This window comes from Choloepus didactylus, chromosome 13, assembly GCF_015220235.1.
Source record: "Choloepus didactylus isolate mChoDid1 chromosome 13, mChoDid1.pri, whole genome shotgun sequence".
Classification (NCBI taxonomy): domain Eukaryota; kingdom Metazoa; phylum Chordata; class Mammalia; order Pilosa; family Megalonychidae; genus Choloepus; species Choloepus didactylus.
This window is the reverse complement of record NC_051319.1, coordinates 38,915,328-38,931,407: the sequence shown is the minus strand read 5'-3', so window position 1 is coordinate 38,931,407 and position 16,080 is coordinate 38,915,328. Positions and strand designations below refer to the sequence as shown.

The 16,080-nt window shown below is 38.8% G+C and overlaps 1 protein-coding gene across 3 annotated transcripts in view; it reads right to left on the bottom strand.

The window, feature by feature from the left end:
• Positions 1-14,921, bottom strand: part of FAM174A (family with sequence similarity 174 member A) — a 54,688-nt gene extending 39,767 nt beyond the window's left edge. Inside the window, exons 1-2 of one of the 3 annotated variants that reach the window (XM_037801840.1) lie at positions 14,258-14,921; positions 11,943-12,172 (exon numbers count right to left, since the gene is read on the bottom strand). In XM_037801840.1, coding sequence (XP_037657768.1) covers positions 12,013-12,172; positions 14,258-14,694 — 597 coding nt within the window. In that variant the 5' untranslated portion in view covers positions 14,695-14,921 and the 3' untranslated portion in view covers positions 11,943-12,012. Of the gene's footprint in view, positions 1-11,942; positions 12,173-14,257 lie in introns of those variants that run through there. The other 2 variants (XM_037801842.1, XM_037801841.1) reach the window with 2 other exon arrangements.
• Between the last annotated feature and the right edge of the window lie 1,159 nt (positions 14,922-16,080).

The window sequence follows — 16,080 nt, the reverse complement described above, 5'->3', positions numbered from 1 at the left end:
AGAAAAAGGGAAAGAAAGCCCCTTTTCCAAAAGCTTCTGTATTTTATTTTACTTTTTTTTTTTTTTCCCATCAGCCCCACCTCCTCTCCCACTGCTGCTTGTTAGGGATTTGTCTATGTCTGTAGCTTGTATTCAGCAGTCCATATTTGTTAATTAAAACCCCAGTTGGAGCTAGGTCGATCTATATTCGCTTGCTCTGGGAATGCTGTTTTCTCCCACAGTGAGGTCTTGCAGCTCATTCTGCCATGGGGGGAGGAGGATCCCGGCATGGTTCTGCAGTTTTTACTTACAGCTTTTATGCTGTGATCTCAGCCATTCCACCTATTCCAGGTTGGTGTACGATGTGTGGACAGTCATGGTTGTTCCCCAGCAGTTGTTTCAGATTATTTACTAGTTGTTCCTGGTTGTTTATTAGCTGCTCCAGGGGACTAACTAAATTCCACACCTCTCTATGCTGCCATCTTGCCCCTCCCTGTCATTGTAGTTTTAATTACATTTCCCTGATGAAATATAAGTGTTCATATGTTTAAGGGACTTTCCTTTTTCTTCTTCTGTGAAATATAGTATTTCTTTAACTGCATTCCTCACTTCCATCTGAAAAGATTTCTAGTCAACCAATATGGGGTCAGAAAAGATTATGCTAAGTAGTTCTTCAACTGAATTTCAAAACATTAAGCTCTTTAGAGTTTAAAATCAGTGAATCCTGGGGGCACTGATGGGTGAGGACCAAAGCATTACATCCAGTGGTGGGTTCCCAAGTAACTGAAAGACTAGTATCATTAGTAAAAGGGCTAAGTGTGGAGGGCAGAATTCTAAGATCGTGCCTCTAGATTCATGGCCCCTGATATACACACACCTTTTCTCAGCTAAGCATTTAAATATTAATCTAAGTATTTCAGTGGAGGGATTATGCAGATATGAGTAAACTCCCAATTGACTTTAACATAGGGAAATTATCTGGATGACTGTGACTTAACCACATGAGCTTCGTAACAGCAGAGAGTTTTCTCTGGCTGCTCCTATAAGATTAGAATTCAGACAGATGTGTTCTTTCTGGCCTTCAAGAAAGTTAAGATCCATGATGTAAGCTCCCTAGGAGACCACATGCCAAGGAACTGTGACCTGTCTCTAGGAACTGAGTGTGGTCCCTTGCTGACTAGAAGGAAAATAGGGACCTCAATTCTACAACCGCAAGCAGCTGAATTCTGTTGACAACCAGCAAAGAGGAAGAAGACTCTGAGCCCAGATGAGAACTGCAGACCCAACCAGCCCCTTAGTGAAACCTCAAGCAGGGAATCCAGCTGCACTGTACCAGAACATATGACCTAAAGAAAATGTGAGATAATACATTTGTGTTGTTTTAGTCATAACACACCAAAAAAAACCCACACATACCAGTATTAATGAAAATGATGTTATATAATGAGGGAATTTTATAAAATGTGTTATAATGAAATCCCCCTCAAATATACTACAATTGCAATTCTAGATACAAAAACAGTAAAAATAGCTAATATTTGAGCATGTACATTTGACAGGCACTGAGCTAAGCAACTTAAAAGCATTACCTGCAAATATCCTCACAACAATCCTAGAATTACATACCCTCATTTTATATGTAGCAATGTAGGGCCTAGAGAAAATTAAAATTGGGAAAAGTCAGACAGTAAATGGTAGAGCCAGGATTCAAGCACAGGTAATTTAACTCCACAGAGTTAGTTCTTAAATATTAAACTACACTGCCTTCTAATGAATCAAAATAATTTTACCCGAGGTCACAAAATTAGTTGCCAACATAGTCTCTTGGTCCCCAATACAATGTTTCCTTATTATACCAGACTGAATTATAGTTTCTGGTTTATTCCTTTGTGGTGAAAAGTAATAACATGGCAGCTGCTTGCATTAACAATTATATTTATGTTCTCATTAGACCACCTCTTAGTTTTAATCACTGTAATGGAATCTGTTTTTTTGTCTACCCATAATACCGTCTCCTTTTTTCTGGCTTAACAGAACCATGATTTTGTTTATACCAATAAAGCCCAGCCCTAAGTGACACATAATGATCACAATAATTGTTGTAAACCAATCATGAAAATATAATTCTTCTTTTGCCAGCCATTGTCTAGAGATGAGCAGATGAAGCAGTTCAAACAAATGAGATAAAAAGGGAATGTCTCTGGTGATAGGGTTTCAAGGAAGGATTTTTCTCCCTGATAAAAAAAGAACCCAGGAAGAGAAGGCCCCTCTTCATGCCTCCTTCCCTCTTTCCTGTTTGAGGTACTATTGCATGAGAAGATGTTTAAAGCTGAGGTAGTAATTGCATTGGGAGACACCAAAACTGTCTCTTTCCTTCTGACCTACTTCTTTTTAAGGCTGTTTCAACAAGGTATTATTAGCAATCCCTCTACTCTGCATAAATTCATCCCATGTTTTCTTAGCAGTTTCCAATCTTAACTCAGAAAAAGCCCGCTAGTTTTTCACAACTTCATTCCACCTTTGTTTTTTCAGCTAAGTTCAGGGATCCCATCACCACTTAGGTCATGATACCCTTTTCATCATATTCTTTCCTCAGAGATTCAGCAGCCAAAGTTCAAGAACACAACTATTTTCAAACTGGGCTCACCAGAGCCTTAGGATTCCATGGAGGTGAGGTCAATCAGTGGAGTGTTGCTTTTACCTAGTTAAATGTTGGAATCCTACCACTTAAAAGGTGGAAATCTTTAACATTAGAATAATGGACAAGATGTGCTCTTCATGGGACCTGTCATGTCCACTGCCCCTAGTCCTCCCCTAAGAAAAACTGTTTCACCCACAACCTCTTCTTAATGGGCAGCAATGGTTAACCATGTTTTCTACAATGTAAAGTTCCCTTCTCTCAACCATGGCTGGGTAGGATATGGGGATGGGCACCTTTTCTAAAACAAGGCTGCCAACTACTAGGCTGGACTGTGACCTATGTTGTGGCCCAGTCTACAGAGATTTGATAAACCCAACAGATTATCTGCCTTGGGAAGTCGAAATGGGAGAAAACACACACACACACACACACACACTCTCACACACACACCAATGCATACATAAACATAAGTCAGTTTCAATGGGTAATGAAGACTCAAGAATTCATGGAGATACCACAAAGTATATACTATAGGGAACGATGGGTCCTAGTAGACCTGAGTTATAGGAAAGCAGAGAAACGGAAAAGCCAGAAGCTATGAAATAGAAAAAGATATATATAGTGAGTGAGTAAGTCAGTCAAAAGGAAGAAGGAAAAAAAGCAGGCAACTAAAAAGTAGATAAATTTTGTTAATATGAAGAATAAAGTATGGAGCTGCGAATGCCTGCTAAAGTCTCTAAAGTTCCCCAACATTATAAATGGTCTCTGAGGTCTCACTTGCTCCTACAATTCCTACACTCCCTGAGGCTTTGTTGCTCAGCTTGGCCTGGGGCCTGATGCACATGTATCCTTAAAATAAATGACTCTTCTTGGCTCTACACCACTTTAGAGGTGATATAAGTAAGTCTCTGTTCCTTGGCCAAATTAAAACAAACGTTAAACAGTCTACATTTTGCTCCTGCAAGTCTCTTCTTTTTTCCTTTTAAACAACCTGTAAAACTATACTCCTCACTCAGCTTTTACATTATTTAAATCTCTATGACAGCATCACTTTTTTTGAGTAAGGATAGTTCTGCAACTGGTATCAATGTGTATTCATGAACATGTTTATAATTCATTAGAAAGCATGAGGAAATAGTGCAGATCAAGTAATTGCAAAAACATTTTTAAATTGCTTATAATTTCCAATCTCAATAAGAATTTGTTTTACTATTCTGTAAGATGCAAATTCATCCCAATGAAACAATAAGAATATAATGAATTAATCACTTCAAAAACTCACTATGCAATACACAAGGAATGCCAAAAGTAAAAGTCAAACTCTGGGTTCTGCAGAACTTAGACATTTTCCTGCTATATGACTTCTGGTGTATCACCTTATATGGTATATATTACTACTGCTCATTAAATCTGGACTCCTCCCTTCCTTGCCCTATTTCCCCCCACTCCCACCCCACACACACACACTTCCCAGCCTTCAGGCAGCTAGGCTCATGACTAGTTTTGTTAAATAAAACATGAATGGTAGTGACGTGGCATTTCTAGATTGAGGCTGTCAAAAGCATTCTTCAGTCTCTCTCTCTCACTAAGCTCTGACAATTGTGACAACTTAGGCTGCAATGGCAAAACCGTAAGATTAAAGCAGGCTAAATCACTGTTACCATATGGAGGACAACTGTCTGAGAGAACAGTCCAGGCCTGCAGTTGAATTTTTATAAGGGAGAAATAAATTTCGGTTCTATTACCTCATTGAGATTGAGAGAGACTCAGCAAGCCTCTTGCATCAGTTCCCATATCTGTAAAATCACTTACATACCTCAGAGATGAGGATAAAATAATGTTTTTCACAGAACTTTACAAAAGCTCTATATAAACTGATATAATTTCATAGTGTTTCTAATATGCCTAATGAAAGGAAAGGAAATGGCTCCTTTAAACAGGAACTATAACATTAGCTTATAATTATTCAAAATATAACACGCTGTTAACATGAATTAATGTTCTACAGACAAGTAATAAAAAAGTAAAACTAAAACTATTATCTTAATTGGGAGAGTGGAATTGGAAATTACACAAAGACGTGCAAACTAACTAGAACAGAAAGAAAGAGTTTTACCTTTTGAACCTTTATTTAGCATGTTATTAAGATGACTGGTGAAAAAATAAAATTACCATGTAAACTAAGGTAAAGCAAAGTGTATTTTGACACTTTTACTTTAAAAAAACACAACACAGTTTGGTTATACAGAAAGAGTAACACTATATGTCAACCAAAATCTCAAAAGAACATTCAATATCTTCATGTTACTGTAAGAATTGTCAAGTGTATACCTATTTCTTGTTCTAGGAAAAATAAGCACTAAAGAAAATAGGAATAAAACTCTCTAAAAAGAAATAAGGGAAACCTAAATAATTTAAGAAAATCATTTTAATTACTGTAAGATCTCAATTTATTGCTGAAGCATTTTTCACACTGTTTTATATTACTCTGAACAATGCACCATACCTATATATCTTTCATCCCAATTTCAACAATTTATCTTATTTTTCATATTTGAGCAAAGACAGAGAATTTTAGAAGTATAGATTTGACAGTTTCTTCACCAAGAATAAAGGCACATGTAATAATATAAGAGAGCAATTCTAAAATGGGCATTGAAAATGATACAAGAACTCAAGAACTTTGAAGAATAGAAGCAGAATTTAAGATATTTAGCTGTTTAATAACTGCAAGGCATTGAACAGATATCGGTTGCAACAACTAGTCTGGATATACTGGTAGAATCTACTAGCACATACAATCTGAACATTAGTACCAAACTTTCATAATTCACATTTTTGACTGTTTTGTTTTCAGAAAAGTTTAGCATAACCAACCAGAAGCATATCAATTCATTTCCCCCCTTTTGTCCCAAACCCAATCTGTATCAAGTATAGGGGAATGTATAACCTGCTTGCTTACTAGTACAACTTATTCTGAAGACTGCAGTTATCTTAGACATACACTAATGACTAATTTGCATATTACTTGGGTAAATACTTGGAAATGATTTATGAATTTCAAATCACCCCAAATGACTTTTCTGTATAGTCACAAATCACAATCACCACAGCACCTTCAGTATGGAAAAAATTTTATGAGTTAATTCAATTATTATAGAGTTGATGTGAACAACTTTATCTCAAAGCTACCTCCTATTACAAATCTTCATTTCCATGTTTTGTTTTTATATTTACATATGCTATTCCTTATTTTCTTCTGTTATTTATTCTGGACGCATTTGAGCATATACACTTTTCCACCTAAGGCCTATGGCAAATAGTGTAGAAAGATGACATACGAGTGAACCAACTATTTTACAAGTTCACTGGGAACTATGTCATAATACAGGTATTCACAAGGTGGTCTGTGTATAACAGAGGTTTTCCAGATGAGCTGATGTTTCATTTTCACCCAAGAAGAAGAAAAGCATGCATACAATCCCTCTGATTGAAAAGGTACTTTCTTAAGAACATGGCACATTGAGGCTGGAGACCCAGGTAAACAAGGAATATGCTGAAAAAAAATGTGAGTAACACAGAAGAGGTCTGATAGAGGACTTTAAAAGCTAAGCTGAGGAGTATGAACTTTATCCCATGTCTGTGTAGTAAAGAATTTTGCCTTGCCCAAAGAGAAGGTCTGGCTTTTGCTCTCAGCTTCTGGGAGGTATCTCTTGGGATGTTATAACTGAGAGGTATTCGTTTGGGGACCTTGGGTTATACTGGATAGCTTAACAATATGATTTTATGGTGGGGACTGGCCACACTGGAAAGATCAATAATGTGACTTAGGGTGGGAGCTTTGGGTCATGTGGTATCAGCTGACCCAGAGACTAAGATCAACAATGTGGGCAATCAGTCAGTCATGCCTACAACGTGGAGCCCCAATAAAATCTCTGGACACTGAGCCTTGGGCAAGCTATCTTGGTTGGCGGTACTCTCTGTGTATTGTCACATTGATGAAAGGAGCGTAATGTGTCCTGCCTCAAAGGGGAGAGGACGCAACAGTAATTGATATAAGCAGTGATATAATCTTCCTTCAATATTAGAAGGAAGCCTGAAAGGAAGAAAGATGAGGGAGGTCATTTCTGTTGATAAACCTAATAAAAGAATAACTACTATTTTTCTATCTGAAATGTATTTTCCCAGATTAGTCAACCCTACTGCACCTATCTGTTCATTTTTTAATTGTCTGGGTACAGGCACTGTGCTCTGTCATGGATAAAAAACTTATAAGTAAAATAACCTCTGTGCTCAGAGAGTTTTTCAGAGTTGTCTCCAGTAGCTTCACTTCACGCTGATCCCTGACATATCTGCCTGCCATACTACTTATACATCATCACAACATGCTGGCAATTGACCATATAGCCAACTTAACACTGCACAATACTTTAAGTTCATGACTAAACATTTGTGGGAGCTAAGTTTTATCTCTGCAAAGATATCAACTGCTTGAGCACAGGTATTGTTAAATACATTTTCAGGCTTCTGGGTCTCTATTTACATAAAGCATACAATATATAATAGCTAGCTTAATAAACTATGGCAATCAAGGACAATTTACATTTACTAGAGAAACCCCACTTTCCAAGGATATAGAAACAATTACAGAATGGAAGCTCTACAAAGGCACAGACTTTTTCCAATCTTAAACACTGCTAATTCTTACCATATGGCCTAGTACTGGCACACAGGAAGTGCTCAATATTATTGGCTGAATAAATGTAATGAATAAATAAACAAATGGTTAAATAGTAAAAGCATTGCCTGTCTTTGGGCTAAACTGAGAGATTTCTATTGAGGTCTTACAATTTTACAAGTACTGCTAAAACCACATCTTCTGGCAAAAAAAGAAAATAAAATTCTTCTTAAGTAACCAGACAGGAGGGAGAGCATTTCCAATGGGGATTGCTTCCGGAGGTGATGTAGAATTACGTATGATCACATTAAGAGAAGTTGCTTTGAAATATGCACCACCCCGACTATGTCTAGCATATCAATACACTCTTTAGATGAAGGGAGGGGAGTAGGGGGTTGAGGTAAGGTTCTCAATTATTTCAGCCTGGTCCAGACGTGACAACCAATAAATGATAAGATTGATTCACATTTTAATTTTTATATAGGTCTACTGAAAATCATCCATAAAATACATAGTGACTCAATTTTTAAAATAGTGAAATTTGGGGGTTTTAACCTTCAACAAAAATCATGTTTTAAACAGAAAGGCCCTGTGGACAATATCCATTTCAATCCTTTCCCATAAATAAGCTAGTCATGTGTATGTGCAATATCACCTTAAATCTATTACTCTAAGTAATCGCAGGAGGCAGCATGGTGGTTAAGTATGTTCAGACAGAACCGGGTCAGAATGCAGTTCTGCCAGATCTTATATGTGGGGCCCTTGGAAAAATTATTTAACCTTGCTCAGTCTCAATTTCTTCATCTGTACAAGAATTATAGTACTTATTTTAAAACTTATTGCAAGAATTAAATGGGAAAGTGCATATAAAGTACCTGACACTGTAGCTGACACATAAGTAAGCAATTAATAAATATTAGTTATTGTGATGGTGAGTAAAATCTCAAAAATAATGTTTCAGTTACAAAGAAAGGTTTCTTTTAAAGAAACTTCATTTTGCATCTTAGCATAGAGGTTTGATAATCATTCAAAGTAAATTAATATTTACTGTGTACTTACTATATTCTAAGCATTAATAAGACCCACATTTTAATACCTATTCATAGCACCCTGTAATCCTTTATTATATATGTAATTGTTCAATTACTGTCTCTCTACTCTCCCAATCTTAAAGGACCATGAAGGCAAAAATGTCTGTTTTGCTCACTGTATCCCCAGTTTTGCTCAACTGTATCCTTAGTGCCCAGCTCTGGGCAGCTCAATAAATACTGAGCACCCAAATGAAGGCTAACTTTCATGCTCATCCCCATCATACGAAATAGCTTTCTATTCCCATTTCACAGAAAGGATGTGACACCAAAGAGATTAAGAGACTGGCTAAAGATATCAGAAAGGAAAAATGGCAGAGCTGCAATCTAAGCCTTAGTCTCCTTTCAAACCACCAGTGAACATAAATGAAAAAATAGTTGTGCCATGGGCAACAAAAAAGAAATAATTTCCTGCTTTTAAGTCAAGACCATTATTCATGAAGTTATGTCAGAAATTGTTTTTATATAATGAACATGCATGGTAAAAATAATTACAACCCTGTAGAGTAATTATTTTTTCTGGCCTTAAAAGATTTTACTGTGGGAAGAAAATCTAGGTATTATTTAAGATCTACACACTTCTTTGTTCTGTCAAGAAATAGCAAGTACCCTTAAGTTTCCAAATCCTTATCACCTACTTATGAAGCAATATAAAGAATGAACTAACAATGTTCATTAATGAAGCAACTACTTATCGGTGTCTACAACATGTACTTAATGCTCTGCACTGGAGATGCAGTAGAGAATAGGACAGTCAAGCAGCCTCGTCTCAAAGAGATGTGTTTATCTCAGAAAGTCTATTATGTTCCTACTATGTTCTCTGCACAAATTTTTCAATTTCTACATCAAATTGGATTGATCTTTGGAATATTTCCAGACTCTGAAGTCAAAGTTATTTCTAGCCACATATTCATTATTACTGAAGTAGATTAAAACAAAACAATTTGAAAGTCTCATGGAGTTCAATGTAATAAAATTTTATAAGTAAAATATTCTCAGTGTCCTCATTTCTTCCTTAAGAAATCAAGAGTTTGGCCCATTTTTCCCCCTTGGCACAATAACTAATGCTGGTGTGCTGTCATACACAGTTGGGAAGTTGGAGTTAACATGGGCATTAACCAAAATGAGGATGGAAATCATAATCTGGAAGCAAAAAGTACCAGTTTTGAACATTGCCCAGATATTGTTGGCATCAATCAAGCTTTTGATGTTAGGTAGCCAACTAAATTTAGGACTTTCACTGCATGAATGTGTTAGATGCTGGTGAAGAATGCAGATTATATGAGCCTTAGTTCAGAATTTGCAACTTAATCATCCAATAGACTGAAAGACTGTTACCTTTCCAAACTTTCCAGGAATGAAAACAAAAAATCAGTGGCAATAAACATTTGTACTCAAGATTATAAATAAGGTAGAAGCAAAAGAAAAAAAGAGTGAGGGATACCCCACAAAACTTATCTTTAGATTCGTGATTCCTGAAGTATAAGAAACATAATACCTCAGGGATCTCTGGATGTTTTTATAAACTATACAGACAGCATTAAATAACATTCAATCACAAAATAAGAAAAATAGTTTGTTTCAATGTTCTTTTAATCTTTCTTTGTAGCAAGGAAAAAGTCTCAGATTAGTATTAATGTTTTTAACACCTCATGAAAATTTTCTAACTTTCCCTTACCAGAGTGTGGGCCTGGACTTGCTGGCCTCTGTGAACCAATAATAACTGGGTCAATTCACATGGTTTATACCAGGGGTTTGCAAACTTTTTGGTCTCAGGATTCCTTTGCATTATTAAAAACTACTGAGGACTCCAAAGAGCTTTTATTTATGTGGATTATGGATATCAACATTAAACATATTTATTAAACCTGAGAAAAATTTTAAAATGTTTATCAACTGATATAAAATAATAAATAAATGTGAACATATTTTTTTTTCAAAAAATTATTAAAAGCTTTTACAATCGGAATCATTCAACAAAAAAAGCAAAAGTCAATGAGCCTGTAAGCCCACTTATAACTATGTCTAGGAGTCCCCCCCCAGAGAGCCTCTTTGTTGCTCAGATGTAGCCCCCTCTCTCTCTAAGCCCACTCAGCAAGTGAATTCACTACCCACCCCCCACCCCACCCCCATGTGAGACATGACTCCCAGGGTTGTGAATCCCCATGGCAACGTGAGAAATGACTCCTGGAGATGAACCTGGACCCAGCACTGTGGGATTGAGAGGACATTCTTGACGAAAAGGTGGAAGAGAGATGAAGCAAAGTACGGTTTTGGTGGCTGAGAGATTTCAAACGGAGTTGACAGGTCACTCTGGAGGGTATTCCTATGTGCTATACAGATATCACCTTTTAGTCTTTACTTGTTGGAATGGCTAGAGGGAAATACCTAAAGCTGTCAAACTGCAACCCACTGACTGTGATTCTTGAAGATGACTGTATAGCCATGCAGATTGCATAGTGTGTCTATGTGACTGAAAACTTGTAGCTCACACTCTCTTTATCCAGTATATGGACAGATGAGTGGAAAAATGGGGACAAAAATTAGATGAAGAATAGAGTTGGATGGAGGGGATAGAAAGATTCAATTGTTCTTTTTTGCTTTTATTTTTATTTTGGAGTAAGGAAAACATTCAAAAATTGATTCTGGTGACGAACACACAACTGTATGATGGTGCTGTGAATAACCGATTGTACACTGTGAATGACTATAGAGTGTGTGAATATATCTCAAACAGTACTAAAAAATGTAAATGAACAATGGAAGGAGGAGGGGAATGGGATGTTTTGGATATTCTTTTTTATTTTAATTTTCATTTTATTGTTTGGAATAATGAAAATGATCAAAGTTTGACTGTGGTGCTGAAAGTACAACTATATGACGATACTGTGAATATCTGATTGCATACTTTGAATGACTGTATGCTAAGTGTTACATCTCAATAAAAGTGGCATTGCTTTGGTTTTTCAAATCCCTTTAATGTTGGCTGTTCTAGTTTGCTAATGCTGCAGGAATGCAAAATACCAGAGATGGATTGGCTTTTATAAAAGGGGGTTTATTTGGTTACACAGTTACAGTCTTAAGGCCATAAAGTGTCCAAGGTAATGCATTAACAATTGGGTACCTTCACTGGAGGATGGCCAATGGTGTCCGGAAAACCTCTGTTAGCTGGGAAGGCACACGGCTGGCATCTGCTCCAAAGTTCTGGTTTCAAAATGGCTTTCTCCCAGGACATTCCGCTCTAGGCTGCAGTTCCTCAAAAATGTCACTCTTAGTTGCACTAGGGATATTTGTCCTCTCTCAGCTTCTCCAGAGCAAGAGTCTGCTTTCAATAGCCATCTTCAAACTATCTCTCATCTGCAGCTCCTGTGCTTTCTTCAAAGTGCCCCTCTTGGCTGTAGCTCCTCTTCAAAACATCACTCACAGCTGCACTGAGTTCCTTCTGTTTGTCAGCCCATTTACATGGCTCCACTGATCAAGGCCTACCTTGAATGCGTGGGGCCACACCTCCATGGAAATTATCTCATCAGAGTTATCACCCACAGTTGGGTGGGGCACAGTCCATGGAAGCACTCAGAGAATTACAATCTAATTAACACTGATCGGTCTGCCCACACAAGATTACATTAAAGATAATGGTGTTTGGGGGACATAAAACATTCAAACCAGCACACTGGCCTAACAGAAAACAGCCAGATTCTCATACTTGCTTCCACATTCAAACTTTGCAATGTGTCATTTGTTTGAAGGATATGAAGAAAATCCAGCGTCACACAGATTATGAACCTGGAAAAGGGAGGAGCATTTTAACAGCCTTTTCAGGTAACAGTGGTTATTCTTTTTTGATACTACACCAAAACTTGACAATAGGTTGTTTCTTAAAGGTTAACTGCAATGTGATATCTAAAATGCTATCAAATGAACTTTGCGCACTCTACAAATTTGGAAGACAATATATTATTATGAAAATAATCTTCATCTTGCAGAGCCCCTGACATGTCTCCCATTTTCACTGGGCCACACATGAAGAACCACTGACCACTAGCTTACACTATACTTTTTCAATCAGCTATTTAAGCCAAGAAATGTTGGTTCTCCATTCATGGTAATAATAGACTAGCCAAAATAAAACTTTTAAGTAAAATAAATTCATTTAAAATAATATTAAATAACAGCATAGAGAGTAGGCATTTGTGAAAAAAAAAATGTGAAGGGATAGTTCAGAAAACAATGAAAGAGTCCAATCTTGTAAATTTATCCTCTAATCTATTTTATAGAAAAGGAAATTGCCTAGACAGTTTATTCTCAGCTCATTTCTTCACTAGCTCACTATAATACTTGGCTCTCTATGTGAACTCCTCAGAGCTGTGGTCCCCAATTAACACACTTAGAGAAGCTTTATTTTCTATCTTTGAAAACCAATCTTATTATCTTTTTGGAATATTTCAATACCATGACTGATACCATAAAACCATAATAGTTACTTTAGTAACAAGATGTGCCAGTTTGAATGTATTATGTCCCCCTAAACACCACTATCTTCGATGTAATCTTGTGTGAGCAGACCTATCAGTGTTAATTAGATTCTAATTCTTGGAGTGTTTCCATAGAGATGTGCCCCACCCAACTGTGGGGTGATGACTCTGACTGGATAATTTCCATGGAGGTGTTGGCCCGCCCATTCAGGGTGGGTCTGAATTAAATTACTGGAGCACTATATAAGATCAGACAGAAGGAGCAAGCTGCTACAGCCAAGAGGGACACTTTGAAGCACTCACTGGAACTGAGAGAGGAGCTTCAGCTTACAGAGACATTTTGGAGACGGCCTTTGAAAGCCGACTTTTGCTCTGGAGAAGCTAAGAGAGGACAAACGCCCCAAGAGCATCTGAGAGTGACATTTTGGAGAGAAACTGAAGCCTAGAGAGGAACATCCTGGGAGAAAGCCATTTTGAAACCAGAACTCTGGAGTAGATCCCAGCCATGTGCCTTCCCAGCTAACAGAGGTTTTCTGGACGCCACTGGCCATCCTCCAGTGAAGGTACCCAATTGTTGATGCATTACCTTGAACACATCATGGCCTTAAGACTGTAACTGTGTAACCAAATAAACCCCCTTTTATAAAAGCCAATCCATTTCTGGTGTTTTGCATTCTGGCAGCATTAGCAAACTAGAACACAAGGTGATGTATCAAATGAGGGTTATTGATAACAATTGCAGATATCACTAATGGATTACACAATCCCTTTTCTACTTCCTAAGGCATTGAGAATGGAGGAAAAATAAGTGACAATCATCAATTTTTATTCATTACCTAGTACTAATTCCAAATTTTATAAACCTAATAGCCACAACAAGGCTTTTCTGCACTATTATTAATCCACTTAAATGAATACTGATTTCCTATTTAGTGGCAGTATTGCGCAAAGAACTACGGGACTTAAAACCACTATTAAATAGGAATCCTGCTCTTAGAGTTTGCATTCTGATAGGCAAAATGACAAGTTAGATGTACAACAATACAGAGAGTAAAAAGAGAGAGAAGTGTTACAAGTTAGTGTGGTGGAAACTCAAGGGAATATAAAATTACTCCCAGTTCAGGAAAGGATGCCTTTTGAGGCGAGCCTCGCACACGTAGAGATTTGGAAATGGTGGGGTACTAATTTATAAACTAAATGGAACAAATACTTGTATGTTTCGGCGGAACTTTTCACCAGAGGTTTAAATTCTCCCAAAAGTAACACAAGCCATTTAGACAGTCATCCACACTCTGACTCCGGCAGCCTGCCCTGTAGCGGTGGGCGCCCCGGAGTCAGCAGAATCTGCATCAATCTAAGGGAAGGTCACAAGGCGGCCCCTCTCAGGCCAGCTCACCTGACTGTCCTGACGACGAAGTACACCAACACAGCGCCGCTGACCACCATCAACACCGTCAAGGCCCGCTGGGTCATGGGTTTATCACCAGGGTTTGGACTCACAGCGAGGCCGCCGCCCACTGAGCTTTCCCCGGTCTTCCCTCCATGATCGTCAGCCGCAAGCTCCGCCCTGGAGCTGCTGCCATTACTGCTTTCTGCACTCCGCGGCCCCGCGACCGCAGCCGGAGTGCGGCCTGGTAGACGGGCTGCGGTGGGACCCGGCGGCAGCGGCGGCGGCGGCAGGGTCCGTAGGCCGGGGCCCGGTGGCCCAGGGCCCGGCGCGGCCTCAGCCGCTTGCAGCAACACTGCCAGGGGCCCACTCAGCGCTGGCAGCAGCAGCAGGAGGGCGGGGGCCAGGAGGCGGCTGAGGCAGCAGCAGGAATGAGCAGTCTTCATCGTCCCCCGTCCGCCCTCTCACCACGTGGGAGCCGCCGGGCCCACCGTCCTGGGTCCAGGAGGGACCTTGGGCATAATGGTGGACGAGGAAGAAGTAGCCAAATCCCGGGCTAAGGCCAGGCAGCCGTAGATGGCAGAGGCGGCAGCAGAAGCAGCTGGCGGGAGAACCGGAAGTTCGTACATCTCCTTAGCCACTGCTACTACGGACGCTTTCAGTAGCTAACATGTAGGGGCGGGGCGCGTTCACTGACGTCACACGCACAGGGCTGTCGACTCTGGGGCGGTGCGGGAAGAAATGGAAACAAATTTGAGGAGGCTTGTGTCCCATCCCTGCTAAGTAGGGTAAGGAATGGTAGCTGGGATGGGTCACAAGTAAGAAAGTTTACAAAAAAGGATTACATGAAAAGTATAACTCTGCATTCGGGAACCATGAGAAATTAAAAGCTAATATTTTGAGTTCCTTGGTGCAAAACTCTAAAAACACATCTAATCAGTAACGTGGAACTTCCATTGAGCAGATAATAACAACAACAACAAATTCATGGAACAGAAGCAGAAGTTAATATTTGTAATTTATTTGACTTATTTATTCAAATCATTTAGAATTCCTACTCTTTCACTATGCTAAATTCCAGGTATTGGAAAGTGGACAAATAAGTGATTCCTGCCCTTGTAGCACTTAACGCTCAACTGGGGATAACAATAATCACACTCAATCTAAGTTACTTCGAGTGTTATGAGTCAAGGGTGCAGGATCTAAAGTATAGACTTTGTAAAGGGCTATTTTAGGAAGGGTGGGAAAGATGTTTTTTAGCTGTGAGTAGCAAGCAAGGTGATGCAGTTGCTCCTGCCTGTAAAATTTCAGAGACTAATCATCTTCATACTAATTTCCTTGTAAGGAAGCCCATTTGTGATATATACTAGCTTCAGATTCTAACTTGGTGTTTTTCAGTGTGATGGTTAGATTCATGTGTCAACTTGGCAAGGTTATGGTGCCCAGGTGTCTGGTCAAGCAAGCACTGGCCTATTACTGCAAGAGCATCTGTGGCTGGTTAATAAACCAGAATGCTGGTTTATTAAATCATCAGTCTATTGATTGCATCTGTGGCTGATTACATCAACAAAGGGACTGTCTTCCGCAATGAGAGAATTCAATCAGTTGTATTTAATCCAATCATTTGAAGACTTTTGGGAGAAGAGAGAGAACTTTCATTTCTTCATCAGCCAGTCTCTCCTGAGGAATTTATAGAAGACCTTCATCGGAGTGCCAGCTCGCAGTCTGCCCTACAGTATTTCTCTTCAGCCAGCCAGCCTCTCCTGGGTAGTTCATCAAAGACCTTCATCAGAGTTGCAACCTGCCCTACGGAATTTCTACCATGCATCCCC